Source organism: Jatropha curcas, chromosome 7, assembly GCF_041381405.1.
Source record: "Jatropha curcas cultivar XTBG-Jc1 chromosome 7, XTBG_Jcur_1.0, whole genome shotgun sequence".
Lineage (NCBI taxonomy): Eukaryota > Viridiplantae > Streptophyta > Magnoliopsida > Malpighiales > Euphorbiaceae > Jatropha > Jatropha curcas.
Genome location: NC_143157.1, coordinates 2,575,515 through 2,601,744, shown reverse-complemented (window position 1 = coordinate 2,601,744; position 26,230 = coordinate 2,575,515). Strand labels below are relative to the sequence as shown.

The 26,230-nt window shown below is 35.7% G+C and overlaps 2 protein-coding genes and 1 long non-coding RNA gene across 4 annotated transcripts; 1 reads left to right on the top strand and 2 right to left on the bottom strand.

Moving 5' to 3' along the window:
- Window positions 1-3,027: 3,027 nt before the first annotated feature.
- On the bottom strand, window positions 3,028-10,268 carry LOC149494570 (uncharacterized). 2 transcript variants are annotated; one of them, XM_089723648.1, is made up of 3 exons: window positions 9,037-10,268; window positions 3,972-4,043; window positions 3,028-3,238 (listed from the first exon to the last, which is right to left on the bottom strand). In XM_089723648.1, exons 1-3 carry the CDS (start codon window positions 10,244-10,246, stop codon window positions 3,189-3,191), a joined length of 1,332 nt encoding a protein of 443 aa, XP_089579774.1. In that variant the 5' UTR covers window positions 10,247-10,268; the 3' UTR covers window positions 3,028-3,188. The 2 variants fall into 2 exon arrangements, with proteins under 2 accessions (XP_089579774.1, XP_089579775.1); XM_089723649.1 differs by lacking the exon at window positions 3,972-4,043.
- A 609-nt stretch (window positions 10,269-10,877) lies between these two features.
- LOC149494569 (uncharacterized) lies at window positions 10,878-13,021 on the top strand. Its single transcript, XR_016321823.1, has 3 exons — window positions 10,878-11,014; window positions 12,006-12,077; window positions 12,811-13,021. It is a non-coding gene; the product is annotated as an uncharacterized LOC149494569 (long non-coding RNA).
- A 7,884-nt stretch (window positions 13,022-20,905) lies between these two features.
- Window positions 20,906-22,853, bottom strand: LOC149494568 (uncharacterized). The gene is made up of 2 exons (XM_089724219.1): window positions 21,541-22,853; window positions 20,906-21,229 (listed from the first exon to the last, which is right to left on the bottom strand). Exons 1-2 carry the CDS (start codon window positions 22,541-22,543, stop codon window positions 21,192-21,194), a joined length of 1,041 nt encoding a protein of 346 aa, XP_089580345.1. The 5' UTR covers window positions 22,544-22,853; the 3' UTR covers window positions 20,906-21,191.
- Between the last annotated feature and the right edge of the window lie 3,377 nt (window positions 22,854-26,230).

The window sequence follows — 26,230 nt, the reverse complement described above, 5'->3', positions numbered from 1 at the left end:
CTTAGCAAATGGTCCCATTTGTTGTCCTGTTTCCCCATGTTTCTCATAATACTCACCACCACAGTTAGATCTCACAATCTTGATTCTTTTATCTAGCTGATTCTCAACTTCAATTTTAAAAATTTTAAACATATCAAGTGCCTCAGATTTTTCTTTAATAAGGTAGAAATATCCAAAATGAGAAAAATCATCAAATGGAAGTTATAAAATATGAATGACCAGGCAAGGTGGAAGACAAAGGACCACTAATGTCAGTGTGAATAATTTCTAAAAGATTTTGACTACGAGTGGATCCCTTTCTTTTGGTCTTAGTAAGTTTACCTCTAAAACAATCAACACAATCTTCAAAATCTATTTTGTCAAGTGGAGGTAAAATATTATCTTTTACAAGTCTTTCAACTTTTTCTTTAGAAATATGACCCTAACGTTTATGCCACAACGTGAAAGACTTTTCTTTGGTCAAAGGGCATTTACAAATCGCTTTATCAATGTGCATAGAAAAATTTTCAATTTGGGATAAAGACAATTTATAAAGATCATTACAAAAATATGCATATCCCACGATAAAAGAATTAAGAAACACATCAATTTGTTCAGAATCAATATTTAGAAATAACATTCCAAATCAATTTCTTCACTGAAATCAAATTTCCTTGTATAGATGGTACATAGAAAATATTTTTTAAAACAAGACTGAAACCAGAATATAAAAGTAAGGTCACTTCTGCTACGAATATGACTTTGACTTTATGCCATTCCCTATGACAAAAAAACTTTCAGGTTCACTTGGCTTCCATTTATTTTTGAACTCTTGCAAGATATTACAAATATGAACGGATGCTCCAGTATCAATCCACCAAGAATTAAGAGGAACATTGACTAAATATGATTCAAAACAAATGTAAGCAAAAGTGTTATCTTTTATATTTTTTAAGTGGATCTTATATTTTGTGCCTTCACTTCTCCTGTGACCCTTCTTAATGCAAAACCAACACTTCTCTTCTTTTTTTACATTAGCTTTAAGTCCAAGATTGTAAGACTGACCATATTTTTCTTTGGGACCTTTATTATAGTTATTAACCCCCTTTTTTCTCATATGGATATTTTGGGTAAAAGGTTTAGGTTGGGAAACAACTAAAGCAATTTCAACACTTTTTCCTTAAGCTATTTTTCCTCTCTAAAAAACATTTAGCTATAAGCTCACTAATGGACCATTTTTCTTTCATAACATTATAAGTAGCTTTTACGAGAATAAATTGAGAGGGCAGAGTATTAAAAACTTGGTGAACAATGAACTCATTACGGAGAACAATTTTCATGGCACTAAGTCGTTTTTGGTTAGTAAGCATTTTATGGATGTACTCTCTTACCTCACCTACCCCTTCATATTTCATACTCATAAGTTTCCCCCTAAGTTCTCCAGATTCGGCCTTAGCAGTTTCTCGGTGTAAATTTCCTACGGCATCAAAAAGAGTTTTAGCATTATCACTATTAGGAACAAAACCCAAGATATGTTCAGCTACAGACTTAAATAGGCATCATAAAAAAGCTATTAGCTCTTGTCCAAATCTTGTGCGCATCCATTTGCTTGGTAGTACTAGTTTCTGATGATACAGGAGGCTCAGGCTCATGCAAGGCAATGTCTAAATCACTCATTCCTAAAGCAAATTCAATATCCAATTTCCATTGTTTATAGTTAGCTCCAGTTAAAACCTCAATGCTAGCAGATTGGTTATTGGCAGCAAAAGTAACTATTCAAGAGATTATCCCAACAAATATAAGAGAAAATAAAATAATGGGCAATTTGAATGCAAGAATAAGCTTTATTCTAATGAGAGTCCAGGTGTATGATTATAAAATCTCCTTTGGGTAGATAATACAATATACAAATAGGTCTCTTCAATATTAGAGTAACATATATAGAAAACATAGACTCCTAAGAAATAAAATATATCCCCTTTGGGTAGATATAGTTTAATCTATGAATTTCCCCTAATATTAAATTCCATTAAACCTTAATTTATTATATACCAATCCCCTTTGGGTAGATTAATATATATAAAAAATCAGAAAATTCCATCTTACGTACATCATATAATGAAAATTTATAATCTCTATGAATAACTCACTTTGGTGTAGATATTCATATCAATATACAAATTTTCTAGCAAGATAATATTTTGTGCCCAAAAATTCTTTTAATTAAAAATCATATCTCCAAGATATATACATGAGTTGTAAATTGAAAATGAAGCAATACCACATTTATGCTTTGATAATAAAATCAAAACAAATTGAAGAACCAATAATTCAAAAATTTCATAATCAACTCAAAACACCCAAGCGTTTAGATTATCGATTCAATCACACATGCAATCCACAAATCATAATCGAGTTTCAATTTATATAAGTAGGCACTAATACCACTTGTTAAAATTTAAGTGCCCAAGATACTCATATATAAATTGAAATTACAGAGAATGAAATAACTTACAGGTTCTCTTGTCTGCTTCCATTGACACCATCTTGATCCCAAAAGCTAGGTTGAATTAAATAGAAATAGCCACACACAATTATCTGTGGAATGGCTGTGTGCTTCCTCCCTATGTCTACAAACTCCCAATAGGTGGAAAATAATTCTTCTTTTTTTTTTTTTTTTTTTTTTTTTTTTTTGCGTAAACTAGAAAGCGAGGATATAGCATATATATATACATATATTGTCACACCTTACCCTACTGTAAGACATGGCATGTCGCCCGTAATATAATTAATAAGCACTTAATTCTTATAAATGCTTACTAAGTATACTACAAGGGACTTAATCCTTTTAATTCCTTCATTTTTATATCTTGTAGCAAAATAATTTAGTTATTAAATATATATAACTTCTTTTGGTAGATATTAATCTCAATATAATTTCTTAAACATATTATAAAAAAAAACATAAAATAAAATGGTTCCATAACCCATAAGTCCATGGATGATTTAATTACATATTGGAGTCCTGTTCAAATCTTAGATACATAATAGAAATTAATTACTTTAATAGACTATAAATTTTCAAATTCATACAATCATAATTTACATGAATCTGCTCAAATATACATAAATGATCTGTTAATGTTTAATACATCATACATATTCCAAAAGAAGTCAAATATACAATAGCTACATCAGTAGCATACTATCTACATCAAATAAAAATGATCCTCTCTTGGTTCTTTTTCCTTTCCTTTACCTGCGATAGTACAAAAGCAACTATCGCTAAGCATATGGCTTAGTGGTGTACTAATAAAAATAATAAGGAATGACAATTCATAAATCCACCATGGTAAAGAAAATAAGAAACAAAATAAATCAATACCATTTAAATCATCAATTCATAATATAGTCTTTACAGCTTTTATAGAGTCAATTCTGAGGGCCATCAATGTCTAATGTGCACATCTAGACCTGCTATCTACAACCTCAATCTGTGATATGATTTCAACAGAAGAGGGAGCAATCTACAACCTCAACATGGAGGGAGAATTTCATATCAATCATATATCATCTAGTGATGATATCCATGTTCAATCGATCGTAATATCAACTTCAACAAATGAAATGATATTCGGGGTAATAACCATATCTATATCAGCTGTAAGACTTTTAAACCATTCCATTTATGTACTAATATCAAAATCACAATGGACAACATTTCATTTCACAACCACTGCTAAAAACATTTAATCACGGCCACCCCTCATACTACAGATATCAATTGGCCAACGTCCTCCTCTTTCACAGTATAAGAATCATAAAATTCATTTACAAATATCATTCGGTCGTATGCTTTCAAAATAATCTTTTTCCTCTTTAAAAACTTATGAATATAGTTATAATTCATAAAGCAAATCCATTGAAAATATTTTGCAAAATCAATTTCATTTTGTTTAAATAAAAGTAGGAAAGGAATAATATACACTAACCTGAACTAGATGGCTCCCCTAGCCCTTTTCCTCTAGTAATCACCCTCTCCTCAACTCCCTTTCTCTCAGCAGCTGTAGCATGATATTAATACTCACATTAAGATCATACTACACAATGTACACACATGCACTTCTATAAGAATGTAAATTAAGCATTAGAATGTAGTCTCATGCTTTTTCTTTCATTTTCACTATACTTGTCCAAGTGTTATATGATCTGAGTTTAAGCATGAAACACTTCATATCCAACACTTAACCACATCCTAGACACAAAATACTAACAACGAAAACAATAGAAGTGAATAGCATGCTAAATTCGTTCAAGGTTTATGAAATGCAGAATTTCAGCATTTGAGTAGCTGGCATTGCGTTGACTATATCTTGAATTCCCCATATTCAATTGCCCTGAAATTTTGACAGCATGTTCCAAACATCTTAGGGTACTGTTCTGGAAAATTTCATAATTTTTAAAGCTCATTTGCATTTTTAAATGACATAATTATAGAATCTGAAGTTCAGTTTTTCTCATGCTGAGCAGCCTGCATTGATTTACTTATAACTCCATTTCCTTTTATCCAACGGCCTTTAAATTTTAACACGACCTACCCAACATCTCAGCCTATCTCCATATCAAATTTCATAAATTTTGGAGTTCATTTGCTTAGTCAAATAGGTCAATTACAGAAGCTGAATTTCAGGCAGCCCAACTGTAACATGTCCAACAATAATTTATATATGTTTAAGCATTCTCACCTCACTTCCAGCACAAATTCATGCAATCCAACTCTTCTATTACTTACATAACATCATAATATAAGAATATCAGAATTCCTAGTTCATGGCATATCAAGAACAAACTCAAAATCATCCATCTTGGTGACTTATGCAACTTAGACTTTGAATTCATGCATAACTACTTTCAATCATCTTAAATCACCTTAAAATCACTTCTCATCACTTCATCTTCACCAAATCAGATTACACAAACAAGCACCTCACTTCAAAGTTCATGGAATTCAAAAAGTAATCCATAGAAATGAAGGAGGAAGTGAAAATAACTAACCTTTTCTTAAGAATTACTTGAAAATTCTTTGATTTTCACCTTCTTTTTGCTTGGTTTTGACTCAAAACCCTCCTCCTCTCTTCTTGAACGACCTGAACTGCAAAATGGGTGGTAAGTGTCGTGCTTCTCTTCACTTCTTCATAAAAATTATATAATAAACTTTATTAAAAATTCCTTCCATGTCCTTTAATTGCAAATTGCACTATAATCCTCCATTTTGTTTTCCCTTCATCCTTTGGCACTCTAATCTTTTTAATCACTTTACTTTAGTCCTATTAGGTATAAACCAAGTGTATTTAATATTCTAAACTCCACTTGGTAAAAATCGTACGGAAATTACCGTTTTTCAGGCTTTTCAGGTAAAATCGTGCTTTACCGAGAAGTCATTCATCTTTCAACTCATTTTTGATTTCCTTTAAGCTTTCACATGGATTTGTAAAGATCAATTAATGTTTCATTTAATTAATATTAATATCCTCAATCTATAGTGTTTCCCATTATTTTAAGTTTTCCTTTTATTCGGATAACCGAATTCATCGAAAAAGCTAAAATAGAAAGAACTACAAAATTAAGGATATTACAACTCTTCCCTCCTTAAAGAAATTTCGTCTCGAAATTTTACCTGTTATAGATCTCTGAATAATTGTGGATGTTGTCTTCTCATATCTTCTTCACGTTCCCAAGTAGCCTCTTCTCTGGAGTGGCTTCGCCATAACACCTTAACTAAGGGAATCTGTTTATTCCGAAGTTGCTTAATTTCCTTAGCTAGGATAGCCACTGGTTCTTCATCATATGTGACGTCTCGATTAACTTCAATTGATTCTAAAGGCAATATATGTGAAGGGTCCGATCTATATCGCCGAAGCATAGAAACATGGAAAACATTATGAATCTTATCGAGGTCTGGTGGTAAGGCTAACCTATATGCCAATGGACCAATCCTCTCAAGTATTTCATAAGGTCCTATGAAACGAGGACTTAATTTTCCCTTTCTACCAAATCTCATAACACGCTTCCAAGGGGAAACCTTAAGGAATACTTTATCACCCACCTTATACTCTATATCTCTTCTCTTTAGATCCACATATGACTTTTGTCGATCTGTCGCCGCCTTCAATCTTTCTTTAATTACTTTGATCTTTTCTTCTGTTTGTTGAATAATTTCAGGACCTAGTAATTGCCTTTCACCAACTTCATCCCAACATAGAGGTGTCCTACATTTTCTACCATATAAAGCTTCATATGGAGGCATTCCGATACTGGTCTGGTAACTGTTATTATAAGCAAATTCTATCAAAGGCAAATAGTTATCCCAACTACCTTCAAACTCAAGAACACAAGCTCGAAGCATATCCTCTAATATTTGAATAATCCTCTCAGATTGACCATCTGTCTGAGGATGAAATGCAGTACTAAAATTCAATCTAGTGCCCAGGGCTTTCTGTAAGCTAGCCCAAAATCTAGATGTGAATCTTGGATCTCTATCAGAAACAATGGATACTGGCACTCCATGTAGTCTAACTATTTCACCAATATACATTTCTGCCAACTTCTCTAAACTATAGTCTGATCTTACAGGTAGGAAATGAGCACTCTTCGTCAATCTATCCACAATAACCCAAACTGCATCATGTTTCTTCTGGGTAAGTGGAAGTCCCATTAGAAAATCCATAGTCACTCTTTCCCATTTCCATTCTGGAATCTGAAGTGGATGATGTAATCCTGCTGGTACTTGATGTTCTGCCTTGACTTGTTGACACGTTAGGCATTTAGCTACAATTTCAGCAATATCTTTCTTCATACCAGTCCACCAATAGTTCCTCTTCAAATCCCTATACATCTTTGTCCCGCCCGGATGCATAGAAAATGGAGAATCATGTGCTTCCTTCAAGATGAGATGTCTCAAATCTAAATCTGACGGAACATATAACCGGTCCCGAAATAGTAATAACCCATCTCTACTGACAGAAAAATCTGGTCGTTTACCATCTTGTGCCTCTGAAAGAATCTTTTGATAGTCATCATCCGTCAATATTGCTGTTCGAATCTGATCAATCAATAAAGGCTTCACCTGAAGATTAGCTAACACCCAATTGTCAGAAATCTTCTCAAACTTAGCATTAATAGACCGTAGATCATGGACTAGAGATAACGCTGTCGTCCTGAGGTTAGCAATAATCTTACGGCTCAATGCATCTGCTACCACATTAGCTTTCCCTGGCTGATAATCGATAATACAGTCATAATCTTTTATCAACTCAAGCCATCGTCTCTGTCGCAAATTCAACTCCCTTTGAGTACCCAGATACTTTAAACTTTTGTGATCTGTGAAGATATAGCATTTCTCACCATAAAGATAATGTCTCCATATCTTCAATGCAAATACAATGGCTGCAAGTTCCAAATCATGTGTAGGATAATTCCTCTCATGTGGTTTAAGTTGGCGTGATGCGTAAGCAATAACATTTCTATCCTGCATCAACACACAACCTAAGCCATTATGAGAAGCATCACTATAAACAGTAAACTCTTTACCTGGAATAGGTAAAGTCAAAACTGGCACTTCAGTCAAGCACTTCTTTAGCTTATCAAAGCTCTCCTGACATTTATCTGTCCATTCAAACCTAACGTTCTTCCGCAATAGTTGAGTTAAGGGCAAAGCAATGATAGAAAATCCCTTAACAAACTTGCGATAATAGCCAGCCAAACCCAAGAAACTACGAATCTCGGAAACATTCTTTGGTGGCTTCCAACTGGAAATAGCCTCAATCTTACCAGGATCCACTGCAATACCCTCTGCAGATACAATATGACCAAGAAAAGCAACTTGTGCTAACCAGAATTCACATTTAGAAAACTTAGCATAAAGTTGTTTTTCTTGAAGAGTTTGAAAAATGATTCTTAGGTGCTTATCATGCTCTTCTATATCTTTGGAATATACCAGAATGTCATCAATAAAAACCACAACAAACTGGTCAAGGTAAGGTCTGAAGATCGTGTTCATCAAAGCCATGAATGCTGCTGGAGCATTAGTTAATCCGAATGGCATAACTAGAAACTCATAATGGCCATAGCGAGTCCTGAATGCCGTCTTAGGAATACTCTGCTCTTTAACCCTGAGTTGATAATACCCCGATCTCAAATCTATCTTAGAGAATACAGAAGCACCTTGAAGCTGATCAAAGAGGTCATCAATCCTTGGCAAAGGATACTTATTCTTGACTGTGACCTTATTCAACTGACGGTAATCGATGCACAACCGTAAACCGCCATCTTTCTTCTTTACAAATAGCACTGGAGCTCCCCATGGTGACACACTAGGACGAATAAACCCCTTATCAAGCAATTCCTGTAATTGTGCTTTCAATTCTTTTAATTCAGCAGGAGCCATCCTGTAAGGAGTAATGGAGATCGGTTGAGTCCCTGTCATAACCTCAATCTCGAATTCAACTTCCCTTTCTGGCGGCAATCCTGGTAATTCTTCTGGAAAAACATCTGGAAAGTCACACACAGTAGGAATGTCCTTAAGACTAGGAGTACCTACCCTTGTGTCCACAATGTGAGCTAGGTATGCCTCACACCCATGACGGATCAATTTCTGAGCTAAAGCTGCAGTTATCACAGATGAAGGAAGTATCTGTCTCTCACCCTGTATCACCACATCAATATATTCTGGCAGTTTAAATAGTATCTTCTTAAGGTCACAATCAACCACTGCTTGATATTTTTTTAACCAATCCATGCCCAAAATAACATCAAAATCTCCGAAAGGCATCTCAACTAAATCAGAAGGGAATACATGATCTTGGATTATGAGTGGGCAATCAGGATATAATTTGTTAACAATAACCTCCTGTCCTAATGGACTCGATACAAGCACATCATACCCCAATCGCAAACAAGGAACAGATGCATAGCAAGAAATCCCAGCACTAATATAAGAGTGAGATGATCCAGGATCAAATAACACATAAACATCATGATTAAATAAAGGAAATATACCAGTCACCACATCAGCTGCATCAGCATCCTGCCTCTGCCTCATAGCATAAACTCTAGCTGGCACACCAATAGGCTCTGGTTGATTCACTGTCCCCTGACTACCCGACATGCTACCTCTACCGCTGCCTCTACCTCTGCCTGAAGACTGAGAAGATCCATAACTAGCAGCTGGTCTTTGAATCGATCCCCCTGTGGCTGTATATGCCGTAGTAGTTCTCGGTTTAGGGCAATCCCTCACAAAGTGTCCAACCTCGCCACAGTTAAAACATGCTCCTGTGGTCAACTTACACACTCCGCCATGATATCTACCACAATGAACACAACTACGAGTAACTGGAGGAGCTCGTGGAGGTGGCAATGGTGGTCTGAACTGTCTCTGGCTCTGTGGCCTCACACTGCTAGATCTAGGAGGAAATGGACTGAAGAATCTCCTCTTTTTATTACTAGAGCTACTAGCCACTGGGAAAGTCCTCCTGACACTCTTCTCCTCTGTAGCCTTTTCTTGATCAACCTTCTCTTGATTCAGAGCTTGTGATACCAATGCAGAAAAATTCTCATGTTCAAAGCCGATCACATGGCTCTTAATACTGGGCTTCAATCCCTGTTCAAATCTCTTGCACCTGTCCCTACCTGTAACTAACATCCTCCCAGCATAATAACTCAACCGAGTAAACTCCCTCTCATACTCAACTACAGTCCTATGATCCTGTTTGAGCTGCAGAAACTCCTCTATTCTGGCATCCACATAGCTAGATGGAACATACTTTTTCTTAAACTCCCTTAGGAAGTCTGTCCAAGTCAGAACTGGTGGTTGCACTCTGCTCCTAGGAACTGTCTTCCACCACTCATATGCATCTTCCTGAAGTAAAGAGACTGCATAATCGTACTTCTGAGCATCATCACACTGGAGTTTTAGGAAAACCCTATCAATCCTCTCTAGCCACTGCTCAGCTACCATCGGGTCAGTGGTGCCGGAAAACTCTGTGGCCCCATACTTAACCAACTTATCATACTGTCTAACTGGCTGCTGCTGTTGCTGTAAGTTACCCGCCATTTGTCTCAATAACGCAGCCATCTGCTGGGCTATAGGGTCAGCAGCTGGTGCAACAGGGACATCAGCATGCTCGGGAGCATTACCACGCTCTTCCTGTCTCGCTTCAGACTGCTCCTCAAGCGGATTAAAATTATCTCCCCGACTAACACCCTCCATACTATCGATCAAAAATAACACGCTCTCTGTATATTATCACAGAAAACCATGCATCGTATTAGAATATTGTATGATGTAGATATCCAACAATTAACAGGCATGTCATATTTGAGCAGATTACATTTCACACATTTTTATGCAGTAAAAATATGATCCAATATGCAATTAAAACTGCTCTGATACCAAAATAATATCCTTAATTTTGTAGTTCTTTCTATTTTAGCTTTTTCGATGAATTCGGTTATCCGAATAAAAGGAAAACTTAAAATAATGGGAAACACTATAGATTGAGGATATTAATATTAATTAAATGAAACATTAATTGATCTTTACAAATCCATGTGAAAGCTTAAAGGAAATCAAAAATGAGTTGAAAGATGAATGACTTCTCGGTAAAGCACGATTTTACCTGAAAAGCCTGAAAAACGGTAATTTCCGTACGATTTTTACCAAGTGGAGTTTAGAATATTAAATACACTTGGTTTATACCTAATAGGACTAAAGTAAAGTGATTAAAAAGATTAGAGTGCCAAAGGATGAAGGGAAAACAAAATGGAGGATTATAGTGCAATTTGCAATTAAAGGACATGGAAGGAATTTTTAATAAAGTTTATTATATAATTTTTATGAAGAAGTGAAGAGAAGCACGACACTTACCACCCATTTTGCAGTTCAGGTCGTTCAAGAAGAGAGGAGGAGGGTTTTGAGTCAAAACCAAGCAAAAAGAAGGTGAAAATCAAAGAATTTTCAAGTAATTCTTAAGAAAAGGTTAGTTATTTTCACTTCCTCCTTCATTTCTATGGATTACTTTTTGAATTCCATGAACTTTGAAGTGAGGTGCTTGTTTGTGTAATCTGATTTGGTGAAGATGAAGTGATGAGAAGTGATTTTAAGGTGATTTAAGATGATTGAAAGTAGTTATGCATGAATTCAAAGTCTAAGTTGCATAAGTCACCAAGATGGATGATTTTGAGTTTGTTCTTGATATGCCATGAACTAGGAATTCTGATATTCTTATATTATGATGTTATGTAAGTAATAGAAGAGTTGGATTGCATGAATTTGTGCTGGAAGTGAGGTGAGAATGCTTAAACATATATAAATTATTGTTGGACATGTTACAGTAGGGCTGCCTGAAATTCAGCTTCTGTAATTGACCTATTTGACTAAGCAAATGAACTCCAAAATTTATGAAATTTGATATGGAGATAGGCTGAGATGTTGGGTAGGTCGTGTTAAAATTTAAAGGCCGTTGGATAAAAGGAAATGGAGTTATAAGTAAATCAATGCAGGCTGCTCAGCATGAGAAAAACTGAACTTCAGATTCTATAATTATGTCATTTAAAAATGCAAATGAGCTTTAAAAATTATGAAATTTTCCAGAACAGTACCCTAAGATGTTTGGAACATGCTGTCAAAATTTCAGGGCAATTGAATATGGGGAATTCAAGATATAGTCAACGCAATGCCAGCTACTCAAATGCTGAAATTCTGCATTTCATAAACCTTGAACGAATTTAGCATGCTATTCACTTCTATTGTTTTCGTTGTTAGTATTTTGTGTCTAGGATGTGGTTAAGTGTTGGATATGAAGTGTTTCATGCTTAAACTCAGATCATATAACACTTGGACAAGTATAGTGAAAATGAAAGAAAAAGCATGAGACTACATTCTAATGCTTAATTTACATTCTTATAGAAGTGCATGTGTGTACATTGTGTAGTATGATCTTAATGTGAGTATTAATATCATGCTACAGCTGCTGAGAGAAAGGGAGTTGAGGAGAGGGTGATTACTAGAGGAAAAGGGCTAGGGGAGCCATCTAGTTCAGGTTAGTGTATATTATTCCTTTCCTACTTTTATTTAAACAAAATGAAATTGATTTTGCAAAATATTTTCAATGGATTTGCTTTATGAATTATAACTATATTCATAAGTTTTTAAAGAGGAAAAAGATTATTTTGAAAGCATACGACCGAATGATATTTGTAAATGAATTTTATGATTCTTATACTGTGAAAGAGGAGGACGTTGGCCAATTGATATCTGTAGTATGAGGGGTGGCCGTGATTAAATGTTTTTAGCAGTGGTTGTGAAATGAAATGTTGTCCATTGTGATTTTGATATTAGTACATAAATGGAATGGTTTAAAAGTCTTACAGCTGATATAGATATGGTTATTACCCCGAATATCATTTCATTTGTTGAAGTTGATATTACGATCGATTGAACATGGATATCATCACTAGATGATATATGATTGATATGAAATTCTCCCTCCATGTTGAGGTTGTAGATTGCTCCCTCTTCTGTTGAAATCATATCACAGATTGAGGTTGTAGATAGCAGGTCTAGATGTGCACATTAGACATTGATGGCCCTCAGAATTGACTCTATAAAAGCTGTAAAGACTATATTATGAATTGATGATTTAAATGGTATTGATTTATTTTGTTTCTTATTTTCTTTACCATGGTGGATTTATGAATTGTCATTCCTTATTATTTTTATTAGTACACCACTAAGCCATATGCTTAGCGATAGTTGCTTTTGTACTATCGCAGGTAAAGGAAAGGAAAAAGAACCAAGAGAGGATCATTTTTATTTGATGTAGATAGTATGCTACTGATGTAGCTATTGTATATTTGACTTCTTTTGGAATATGTATGATGTATTAAACATTAACAGATCATTTATGTATATTTGAGCAGATTCATGTAAATTATGATTGTATGAATTTGAAAATTTATAGTCTATTAAAGTAATTAATTTCTATTATGTATCTAAGATTTGAACAGGACTCCAATATGTAATTAAATCATCCATGGACTTATGGGTTATGGAACCATTTTATTTTATGTTTTTTTTTATAATATGTTTAAGAAATTATATTGAGATTAATATCTACCAAAAGAAGTTATATATATTTAATAACTAAATTATTTTGCTACAAGATATAAAAATGAAGGAATTAAAAGGATTAAGTCCCTTGTAGTATACTTAGTAAGCATTTATAAGAATTAAGTGCTTATTAATTATATTACGGGTGACATGCCATGTCTTACAGTAGGGTAAGGTGTGACATGTTTATTTTGGTATCAGAGCTGACCCTCGTTCCTCTGGCCGGTGGTGGGGCAAACCTCAGCGAGGACGCTGAGTCCCCAAGGGGGGGGTGTATGTGGCAAGGCCAGCACACCTTAGGCAAATCCCACATCGGTTAAGTACGAGGGGGTGGTCCTGTACATAAGAGGGGTGGTTCCAGAACATGGTTGAGGCCTTTTGGGCGGGTTGCAAAGCCTGCCTGAAAACAAAACCGTGAGGGGGTACTCGTACGGGCTGGAGCCCCAAAGCGGACAATATTGACCATGGGCTGGGCTATGACATATATGAGACTATTAGGGTGTCCCATTATAACCCTAACAGAATGTACAATTCTAACCCACGTTTGGATTTAACCACAGCTAACCCAAACATATTTAAGTGGCCCATCAATACTTTAATGATCACTGATGTATAATGAGCTTTAAATTAGACCTTTGGGATTATAAGGCTTAACCCAAATAGTTTATAAAATCAAATAATACACAATCAATAAGCCCAAATAAATCAATTTCTAACATTCCCTCCCTTCAAAATTTATTCCCTTCCTCCTTTATATGGATCTCAGTGAACCTTGTACCGATAAAATTACTTTTATTTATTGAAACTTGCATAATATAAATAATAATTGCTAAAATAATCAAGAATTAATTTTACATAAAATTTCAATGACTCATTATCAAAATATGACCAGGAAGTAGTCTTTTTTTTTTTTTTTTTTTTTTTTTTGAGAATAAGAGAATTATTATTATTAGTGATTAAAATCTAAAACAATCAAATCATAAAGATTAGTTGGAATTGAGTTCCAAACTGTTAGACCAGCCTGTAAATAAGATACACTAGCAACAAAGTGTGTATCCTTTTTTGCTAATCTACTAATAATCCAAGTTAAAGACACAATACTAACTTCCCTTAAAAACTGCTTACAATCATATGCTTACAATTATATGCTATAAGCCCATACTCAGTCCAATCTCTAGTTGCTAAATTGGTAGCTAGAGCAGCTACCTGAGCATCTACCTCAACACAAATAGCTCTCAAATCTTGTTCTTTTATCCGTGATAGTACCTCCCTTATGGCCAGAATCTCCATGAACTTTGGAAAAGAAATACCATAAAGGGGACTAGAGATAGCCACTAGAAACTGACCTTGCCAATCCCTGATCACAACACCAAACCCAGAAGCTGCACCCTCCTCCCATACGAAGCATCCACGTTACACTTGAGGACCCTTTTACGGACGGTTGCCAATTGATAGTCCCAATCCTTGTAATGCCTCTCTTAGCACCACCTTTCTACAGTTGTGCCACTCTCCAATCTTGCAAAAACTCAGCAACTTTACGGACCATTTCAGTTTCATTCATATCAGTCCTATTCCAAATTCTAGAGTTGCGATGATACCAAATGAACCAAAAAAGAACAACTGTTTCCTGCACTTTTGCTACATCACACACAAGGGTTAAATCATTAAACCAGGCAGCAAAACTAAAGTCCAACAGATCATGCAAAGGAATATTCGGCTTCATGAGATATAAAGTTGTTTTAATGCAATAAACCAACACATGCAACAAGCTCTCCTCCACCCCACAAACATCACAACTAGTAAAAATATGAAAGCCCCTACTTTTCAGCCTCTATTTTATTGGAAGAATATGCCTACAGGCTCGCCATAAAAAATCCCAGACTTTAAAAGGAATATCCATCGCCCAGACCTTCTTCCATAGCAATGGGTTACCGACATAGTGCCCTTCCCATGTGATATGCACTCTTGACCTCATACATACCCTGGTTAGAGTAGTGCCACACCAACACATCCTCCATCCGTTGATAACTTAGAGGCAACTGAAGAATTAAATCTGCTTCTTGAGGAAGAAATAGACCACGAACCAGGTCACCGTTCCATGACACATTACCGGAATTTATTAAATAAACCATGCACAGCTCACTAAACCCATCCATAATAGGAGAAGAAACATAGAATGAGTGTTTCGACACTAGCCATGGATCCTTCCAAATATTAATTCGACTTCCATTGCCAACACGCCATCTAACCCCCTTCCTTAGCAATCTTTAGGCTCGAAGATGCTTCTCCATAAAAAAATGGGATTATTCCCTAAAGATGCTCCCATAATCCCCGGATGGGTAGTATTTAGCTTTGTAAACACTCGCAAGAAGAGAGCATGTGTAGGACATAAGTCGCTAACCTTGTTTACTAAGAAGAGCTAAGTTGAAGCTATACAAATGACCGAATCCCATGCCTTTCTGACATTTTGGAACACATAACCTCTCCCAACTAAGCCAATGCAAACCTATCCCATCCATCGTTTTTGATCCCCATAAAAAAACATTCATCATTTTTTGTAGCTTGTCGCACATGGAGATAGGTGGTAGAAAGACACCCATTGAAAACACAGGAATGGCTTGGGCAATCGAATTTAGCAAGACCTCCTTCCCTGCCTTGGAAAAGAACTGCCTCTTCCATCCTTGAGTAACCTTCCATAGACGATCTTGAATGTAAGCAAAGATCTCCCTTTTCTTTCTACCAATTAATGAAGGTAAACTTAGATATCAGTTATGACTCAAAGACTTATGGACCTCGAGAGAAGCACAAATATGATCCTGCAATTCTTGTTTAACATTAGTACTAAACAGAATACTTGATTTTTGAAAATTCACCGTCTGGCCTAATGCATACTCATACAGAGGAAGAATGTTTTTTTTATCACAACTTTCCTGAGGAGAAGCCCTAAAAAATAAAAAATCGTAATCTGCAAATAATAGATGTGAAATATTAGGTGCCGCTCTTGTGACTTTACACGCATGCAACTCCCCCCTCACCTTCACTTTTCGTAATAGAGCCAAAAGACCCTCTACACAAAATAAATAAATATGGCGACAAGGGGTCCCCTTACCCAAGTCCTCTCTCAGTAACGATAAGACCAATTTTTGACCCATTGAAAAACACAGTATACTGCACAGAAGAAATACACATCATAATCCTATCCACCCATTTAGTATGAAATCCAAATTTTCCCATGATCTCCCTCAAATAGCCCCAATGTACCCTATCATACGCTTGCTAATGTTTATCTTTAAAGCCACCATCCTGTCTTTCCATTTATATTTCCATTTCACGGTATGAATTACTTCAAAGGCAATTATAATATTATCAGTTATCAACCGCACATGCACAAACATAGATTACGAATTAGAAATAGTTTTATCTAACACCAGTTTCGACTTATTTGCCAAAACTTTAGATATGATTTTATAAACCACAATATAAAGTAATTAGACTAAAGTCCCTAACAGATTGCGGATTTGCTTTTTTAGGAATTAACACAATATTTGTATTATTAAGATTTAAAGGCAACTCACCAATGAAGCCATTCTTTATATGCTGCTATGATACCCTTGCCAACAATCGGCCAAGCTTTTTGAAAAAACAATGGATTCATTCCATCGGCCTTGGAGCCTTGTCTGAATTCATCTGGAAAAGAGCATCACAAAACTCAACATCCTCAAATGGTACAGTTAAAAACTCATTATCCGCATCCAAAATAACTGGCTCTATCACATTCAACAGCGTATCCGCTTCTACTTGCGTTCCCGGAAATAGCTCATAGAAATAATTTCTAACTAGATTAGCCATTACATCATCGTCGTCCTACCAGTTGCCATCATAATCGCACAAATGCTGAATTCGGTTAGAATGAGCTCTACTTAACATTGAAGCAAGGAAAAACTTACTATTAGAGTCGCCATATTGTAACCAATGCACTTTTGCTCTTTGTTTCCAAAAAGCTTCCTCTTAGACCAATATTGTATCTAATTCCTCACTACACCTGGCAAATTTCTTCACAGCCTCTTCACTCCCATCATGTCGCGACCTATCCATTTCCCTTGTTAGCCTCCTAGTCTCCTTCCTAAAATGCTTAAGTAATTCACCTCCCCATTCTGACAGCTTGCTTCCCAGCTTGTTAATTTTGCTTAATAACTCAGCTTCACCATACACAACCCATGAGTTACCTACAGTTTCCACAAAGTCTGGCTCCTATACCCATGCATTCTCAAATCAAAATCTATGAGAAAATCGTCAATCCTCCTTATCTTGCAAGCACAGTAACAAAGGCGAATGGTCAGATACAGGGGCCACCAAGTTTATCAGAAATTACCCGGAAACCTGTCAATCCAAGCTTGCATTATTAACGCTCTATCAAGCTGTTCTTCAACTTGATTTATCCCTCTTTCCCCTCTTCCCCGCGCCCATGTATATGGATATCCATACATTGGCAAATCTAATAAATCATAATCATCCATAACTTCTTTAAATCCCCGAAATAATGATGTCGGATGATCAACCGCACCTTTTTTATCGCTTATGCATAATAAATTGTTATAATCGCTGATGCAAACTCACGGTAATGACGACATACCAACAAGAGTACACAGCAGGTCCCACAACTCAGGGCTTTGACTACGTTGGGGAAAACCATAAAAGGCCGTCAAATCTCCAAAACACCCCCATCCCCCTACACACTTGTGTCAATATAGTTAGAAGAGTAGCTAACTATATTAACAGTAACCTGAGTTTAAATCAAGATCAGAATAATCAAATTATATTCTAATCTTATATTACTAAAAATGTATGTTTACAAGAATATATATAGGAGATACATAGGAGAATCGTTATAAGTTAATTTTTAACTTGTGATCCTACAATCAAGGACACTAATTATGCTTGACTATTGACTATTGATACAAACTCATTATTGACTATTGACCCTATAATCATGGACACCTAATTATGCTTGACTAGTGACCCTATAATCATGGACACCTAATTATGCTGAAAATATCTCTACACTCCCCCTCAAGTTGGTGCATAGATGTCACATATGCCCAACTTGCTTACACACCTTAAGAACACTTGACTAGAAACTGCTTTAGTAAGTACATCAGCCAATTGATCCTCCGATCGAATCCTTGGTAACTCCAATATCCTTTCATCCAATTTCTCCTTGATGAAGAATCTGTCTACTTCTACATGCTTGGTACGATCATGTTGAACAGGATTATAAGCAATATCACACGCAGCCTTATTGTCACAATATAATTGAATCGGTTGCTTAGGTGGATAGCCCAAATCTATTAAGAGAAATTTTAGCCATAATGCCTCACATATTCCAAGTGCCATTCCTCTTAATTCAGCCTCTGCACTTGAGCGTGCAACAACATTTTGTTTCTTGCTTCTCCATGTAATAAGATTTCCTCCCACAAATGTGAAATAACCTGAAGTAGATCGTCTGTCATCTATAGCTCCAGCCCAATCAGCATCTGTATAAACATTTATGTTCTGAGGATCTGCAGATTTTGTAAACAATATTCCCTTCGCCGGACCCGATTTCAAATATCTCAAGATGCGCATAACTGCCTTCATATGTTGTTCTCCAGGATTATGCATAAATTGACTAACAACACTCAAGGCATAAGCAAGATCTGGTCTTGTATGTGCTAGATACATCAGTCTTCCCACAAGTCTCTGGTATCTTCCTTTATCAACTGGAACTTGATTAGGTTCAATGCCTAACTTCAAACCTTCTTCAACAGGTGTATCAGCTGGTTGACAAGCTGTCATGCCAGTCTCCTTTAACAAATCTAAAGTATATTTTCTTTGAGACAAGAAAATTCCTTTAGTTGATCTGTACACTTCAATCCCAAGAAAATACTTTAGTGGACCAAGATCTTTCATTTCAAATTCCTTGGATAAATAGTCTTGAAGAGCTTTCCTTTCTTCCGAGTCATTTCCTGTCACCACCATGTCATCTACATATACAATAAGAGCAATGATTTTGTCTTGATGTCTCTTCAAGAATAAAGTGTGATCTGTGTTGCTTTGACTATAGCCAAACGACTTCATAGATTTCGTGAACTTTCCAAACCACGCTCGTGGAGATTGTTTTAGCCCATACAATGATTTTTTTAATTTACACACTTTATGATCATTTACTTTCTGTATTATACACCCTGGAGGGAGATCCATATAGACTTCTTCAGATAACTCACCGTGTAAGAATGCATTCTTCACATCAAATTGTTGTAATGGCCAATCCAAGTTTGCAGCTAAAGATAATAAGACTCAAACCGTATTAATCTTTGCAACTGGTGCAAATGTCTCTGTATAATCAATTCCATAGGTTTGACTATATCCTTTAGCTACCAATCTCGCTTTAAAGCGCTCTATCGTGCCATCTGCTTTGTACTTGACTGTATATACCCAACGACATCCAACTGGTTTCTTTCCTGATGGACAATCAACAAGTTCCCATGTATTATTTCTTCGTAAGGATTCAATCTCCTCATTCATAGCTGCTTTCCATCTCGGGTCTGCTAAGGCTTCCTGCACATTGTTAGGAATAGATACAGAGGATAATTGATTTACAAATGATTGATTTGATTCTGACAGACGATGATTAGAGATGTAATGACTCATTGGATATCTAGCTTTACTAGAAATTTCAGGTTCATAGCTGGGTTTAGGAATACCTCTATTATGGCGTGGTGGTAGTCTTGGCTCAAATACTGGTTTAGGATCATCCTCAGTCGACGACGATTGGTTTGATACGTCTGTTGCTTGAGTTGTAGAGAGCTCGGTTTCTTGATTATTGACAGCACCCAAATCTAATTCTATTATATCTCCCATCTCCTGATGTCCATCATTACAAATAATTGATTCATCTATTATATCATTACTAGGTGTTGACAGCCTCACTTCCTCATAATCTAGAGGGGTTGACAATCTCACTTCCTCATAATCTAGAGACAAAACTTCCTTCTGGTCCTCCTCCTGAAGTGTTGGCTCAGAGGAAAAATACATAGAATCCTCATGAAAAACAACATCCATTGTAATAAATATTTGCTGAGTAGGAGGGTGAAAACATCTATACCCCTTTTGAAGAACAGCATATCCCAAGAATACACACCGCAATGCACGAGGAGCTAGTTTATCGCGCTGGTGTTTGTGAAGATGTACATATGCCACACAGCCAAAAACATAAGGAGTTAAATTTGGGACAGTTGGAGCAACAATCGCCTCAGCAAGAGCTTGGGATGGTGTTGTAAAATTAATTGTTCTAGAAGGTACTCGATTGATCAAATATGTTGCACATGTAAGAGCTTCTCCCCAGTAAGACAATGGCATATGAGCCTCTATCAATAAAGCACGAACAACTTCTAACAAATGCCGATTTTTTCTCTCGGCTACACCATTCTGTTGGGGCATATAAGAGCAAGTGGTTTGATGAATAATTCCTCGTGCTTTCAAATATTGTTGGAGTTCATGGCTCAAATACTCTCCTCCATTATCACTGCGCAAAACTTTAACTTTGGCATTATATTGAGTGCAAATCATTTTATGAAACTTTTGAAACAACATATTCACTTCACTTTTGAATTTCATCAAACACACCCAAGTCATTCTGGTACAATCATCTATAAAAGTAACAGACCAACGTGCTCCTCCTAACGTGTTTACCTTGGATGGACCCCAAACATCAGAATGTATAACCATAAAAGGAATTGAACTTTTATTTGTACTAGGTGAAAAAGATACACGATGACTTTTTGCAAGCTCACAAACATCACACCTGAAACTAGAATCATCAATTTTTGAAAACAAGCTAGGAAATAATCTCTTAAGATAGCCAAAAGAAGCATGTCCAAGTCGTCTATGCCATAGCCAAATGTCAGACTTCCTTATTTTACCCTCAAAACTGTCCACCGATAACGCTTGTTGTAGCTGATTTGAACTTTGTGAATCCAAGTTCAAGTAATACAACTTTCCACGTCTAGTACCATAACCAATCGTCTGCCTCGTTTGGATGTCCTTAAAAACACAACAATGGGGCCAGAAAATCACAACACAATGTAAAGAGATGGTAATTTGAGAAACAGATAAAAGGTTATAATCCAAAGATGGAACAACTAAAACAGTGTCTAAATTCAATGAATTATTAAGAGACAAAGATCCTTCCCCAGTAATAGGTGCTGAGGAACCATTAGCTGTTGAAATAAATTTCTGTGAGGAAGGTTTCAAGGATGAAATTTGTCTAGAATCAAATATCATGTGATCTGTAGTCCCAGAATCAATTATCCATGTACTATTCGAAACAGGTGCAGAGGAATTTAAAGCCTTACCTTCATTACCTTTCGTTGTTACCAGGGCTGTCGGTTTCTCAGTAATATCTTCTTCAGTAATTGTTTCTACCATTGCTGCAGTGGAGGTTTTGCTTGCATTTTTCTTTCTCAAGTCACGGTTGTGATCCCACCAACTTGGGTATCCCACAATTTCAAAGCAACGATCTTTTGTGTGTCCTGGTTGATCACAGTGAGAACACTTATAGGAGGATTTATTGGCACGTGCCAAAGCCTTAAACTTCGATTGATCTTGCTGATTTTGAGAATACCGATTCTGATTTGGTCTGCTTCTGCTTATCATGGCTGATGCTTCAGGTTTTTCAAGTTCTCCATTCATTGTTAAATGTCGGACAGATTCACGACGAACCATTGCGTAGCATTCTTCTAATTCTGGAACAGGATCCTTTCTTAAGATTTCTCCACGAATCTGTTCAAATTCATCATCTAAACCAGCAAGAAAGATGTGCACCCTTTGCCATTGAACAGACTTGCGATAAGAGGCAACATCATTCTCACTTTCCATGATCACCTTGTCACGATGATCCAGTTCACTGAAAATTTCAAATAATTCTCCATAATAGATAGAGAGGAGTCTACCACTTTGTTTGGCAGAAAAAACCTTCTGATTTAAGGTAAAGACTTGTAGTTCATCAGCACCATCATAAAAAGCTTTCGACAAAGCTTTCCAAATTTCTTGAGCAGTTGGTAGGCGGATGTATCGCTTCATAATCTCTGGAGACATAGACATCAAAAGCCATCTCTTAACCTTTTGATTGTCTGTGTACCACCTCTCATATCCTTCATCTTTTTCTTTTGGTGGTTGTATATTCCCACGAATGAATGAGAGTTTATCTTTTTCAGCAATGTGCATCTCCATAATTTGAGACCACATATCATAATTAGTTTCATTTAGAATAATCCCTGCATTGAAGGATGAACTTTCAGATTGAATGATAATCGGAGCAGATATGGCTCCAGAGACTTCACCTTCTGGATTGCCCATTACTCTGATACCAAGTTTAAATCAAGATCAGAATAATCAAATTATATTCTAATCTTATATTACTAAAAATGTATGTTTACAAGAATATATATAGGAGATACATAGGAGAATCGTTACAAGTTAATTTTTAACTTGTGATCCTACAATCAAGGACACTAATTATGCTTGACTATTGACTATTGATACAAACTCATTATTGACTATTGACCCTATAATCATGGACACCTAATTATGCTTGACTAGTGACCCTATAATCATGGACACCTAATTATGCTGAAAATATCTCTACAACCTGATGCTTCTAATAAATAGCGAGCCCCTCGCTACGTCCGCTACTATCCATAGTAAACCCACCATCAAAACACAACTTCACCCGCAACTTGTCAATCCTCTGTTTATTGACCAAAGCTTCCATCAACAAAAGAATCTCTAGCCTGTGGCTACGAACCAGCTCCTTAAGAGCTAACACTAGCTAAAGGTTGCCAAGCCCTTGTTAGTTCCAACTTGTGCAATTCATGGCTCTTGGTAGGCTTGTCCCCTAGGTCCCACCGAATGCTTTTCTATCCTAAGTGATTCATGGTCCGAAATCTCCATAATTGTTGAAATTTGACCCATCTCATCAACTTGCATTTTGTTGGAGCTGCTTGTGCCCATTGCTCTCCTTAGCCTCTTTTTACCTTCCAAAAGTGCTAACGGATCTTCCTCTCCCTCATCTGGGCCTAACTCATTTACTGAGCCCATGCTGCTGCTCCATTGCCATTAGCTCAACTAGCATTATTACTCCCTGTTGGATAGGCACTAGCTTTCTCAAATTTGAAATTCGCATTATCCCTACAATCACATACCTTATCCCCACTCGAAAACTGTGCTGCTGATTCAGAATGGTTCCCATAGCCATCACGCAGCTGGTTCCCCTTATGATCCCAGAACCACCTCCGGTCATCAGAACCCACCACTTGCTATCTATTCGCAGCCAAGGACCCCACCCCCTTTCTATAGTCTTGAATAGCTCTTCACAATATTGCTCATTATGACAAAGCTTCCCACACAAATAACATAACATAGGAAGCCTTTCGTAAAAGAATCTCACCATAAATAAATCACCATTTGGTTGTCAAATTCGCTTCCACCTTTTAAGTGGTTTTCCCACATCCACATTGACCCTAATTCGCATATACATTCACCATACACCAGTACTGTTATTGGGATCATAAGCCACATAACTCTCAATGAAGTCCCCTAACTGCTTTGCCACAATTTTCGACATAGTCCCTACAGGCAAATCGTAAACTTGAATCCAAAATTGACAAAAAAAAAAAAAAACAAAGGAATAGCTAGAGGATCCATCCCATCTTCAATTTTTTGTAGCACCACTAAATGATTGCTAAAAGCCTATGGTCCCCCATTCCACACACGATCAACATCAACCTGATGGAAAAATTGGAATAGGAATATTCCAGGTGCAATATCAGTGACACAAATCCCATGACCAGGTCGCCGTGTAATATCCAATAAGATCTTCATTGCGGCAAAGTTAAACTTTTCGATATGTTAATAGATGACCAACCAAGCTAAATTTGTAATCTAGAGGGTCAATCGCCGGTCCCGATGTAGCCAAAGCCATCTTTGCTCCTTCAACATCAGATGGGTTCATGGCAACCATATCATTCTCCATGTTCTGTGTGTTCATTTCGATATCCATACCCTAAAACAAACTTTTGGTCATAAAAAAGGTGCTTGCACTACCACAAGAGAGACACTTGCACTAGGGCAAGGAAAGGCTAACTTAAACTGAGGTAGTATTGTAGAGGATTGCCAAAGTACATGTAGTCATGATGTAATTGGTATTTGACTTTCTAGTGCAATCCATATCGATTAAGGATTTGAAAATTCATATATATATATATATATATATATATAGAGAGAGAGAGAGAGAGAGAGAGAGAGAGAGAGAGAGAGAGAGAGAGGGTGCATGGTTGATTATCTATATATTTCCTGATATTTTAAGATTATATCATACAAATATAAATATTAATTCAATAATGATAACAATTAATATAAAATACAAATGTTATTCACAAATTAATTAAATAAATATAACAAGCAATGATTTAAATAATTATAAAAATAAAAAGTCAAAATATTTTTATTAAAATTAATTAATCAGATATTTTTAATTACAAATGACGGTAATAATGTCATTAATTTTTTTATTCATATGGGATCGTAAAGTTTCACCTTTTTCCAAAAGGGAAAACATATGCCATATCTATAAATCTAAAATTTAGCTTTATACTTAATCTGTTTTAAAATATAAGTCACTTAAAGTTTTTACACATAGATTAAGAAAACAATTGATTCTTCTAAATCATAAAAAATCAAAGCAAGTTGAACAAATTACCTTTTATCTCAAAACTAGGAATAACTGTAGTTATTGTATCTAATGGAAATCAGGATGACATTGGAAAAAAGAAAATCCATTTATTATTCCTTGAAAAAATCCAAACGACTTATATTTGAGATAATATATATATATATATATATATATATATATATATATATATATATATATAAACACTGAAATCTTACATGAAAAATGATTATTTTGCTTGTAACGTTTAAATAACCAAAATCCTCTTTAAGATGGTCACAAACTCTAAAACTGACATAATTTTAAAACTTTAGCAAGCTTTTTTTTTTTTTTTTTTTTTCCTTCACACAGGATCACAAACACAAAAGCCATTTGCTTGTGGTGAGTGCATTAATTACATTTTACCAAAAATAAATCTAGGCTATATTTCTCTGCAATAAATGTAAAATCCAATACACATAGTATTCAAATCAAAGTGAATCCTTCACCATTAATTCTTTCTTATCACTAACTAAACCTAATCTTAATTTTTCCATATAAATCCTACCATTCATGTCATATTCTAATAAGCCAAAAAAACAAGAAAAGTTCTAAACATGTCTTCTTCTTGGAACTCTGTCATGTTCTTCTTCCTCTTCACTGTTTTAGCAATTTGCTTGACTCATGCAAGAGAGTCACCCAGTCCTCCTCGTTTGACCTACCAAATTCACTTCCTCAATGGATGTGAAAGTGGGATTTTAATGGATATTAACGGAACCTGTCAATCTCAAACTGGAGAAAGGATTAATTTTTCTCTTCTCCATTTATGGGATGAGTACAGTTGGAGCTTCAATATCACGGTGGTGCCCCGACCCCAGATCAGCCGCGTCAGGTATACATGTCTTGTAAGAAGAGGATATGGGCAACGCCTGCGATTCATAGCATTTGACCAAAAAACGGATGCCAAAGATAGCAAGTGTAAAAAAACTGGAATGTGTTGGTGGAAAGTTACTGAGGTTGGTCTTTATTTCAATAATCAAAATGCTGACCGTTGGACTAAAATGCATTCTTGGGAAAATAATGTGAATGGAAGTTAATAATTCTTCCAAAGCACAAACATAGTCATATTGTATTGTATAAAAAGTTAAAAATTATAATAAATATTGTTATTTTATAATTATTTTGTTTATCTATTTTTTAATTAAACTTCAAAATTTCTAACTAGATTCTAGTCAAATAATAAAATTTTTAATTATGTTTTATCCTTTTTGTTTTTTGACTATTTGCATAGATTTAGAGGTCATTTGAATTGATGAAATTTAAAAATTTCATGGTTA

Coding starts and splice junctions, on each gene's coding strand:
- LOC149494570 (XM_089723648.1), bottom strand. CDS start 10,246: ATGGAGGGTGTTAGTCGGGGAGATAATTTTAATCCGCTTGAGGAGCAG. Junction 4,044..9,036: donor TGCAGCTGATGTGGTGACTG/GTATATTTCCTT, acceptor ATCATGCTACAG/CTGCTGAGAGAAAGGGAGTT. Junction 3,239..3,971: donor AGGGGAGCCATCTAGTTCAG/GTTAGTGTATAT, acceptor GTACTATCGCAG/GTAAAGGAAAGGAAAAAGAA.
- LOC149494568 (XM_089724219.1), bottom strand. CDS start 22,543: ATGGGCAATCCAGAAGGTGAAGTCTCTGGAGCCATATCTGCTCCGATT. Junction 21,230..21,540: donor AACAACGAAAGGTAATGAAG/GTAAGGCTTTAA, acceptor TGTGTTTTTAAG/GACATCCAAACGAGGCAGAC.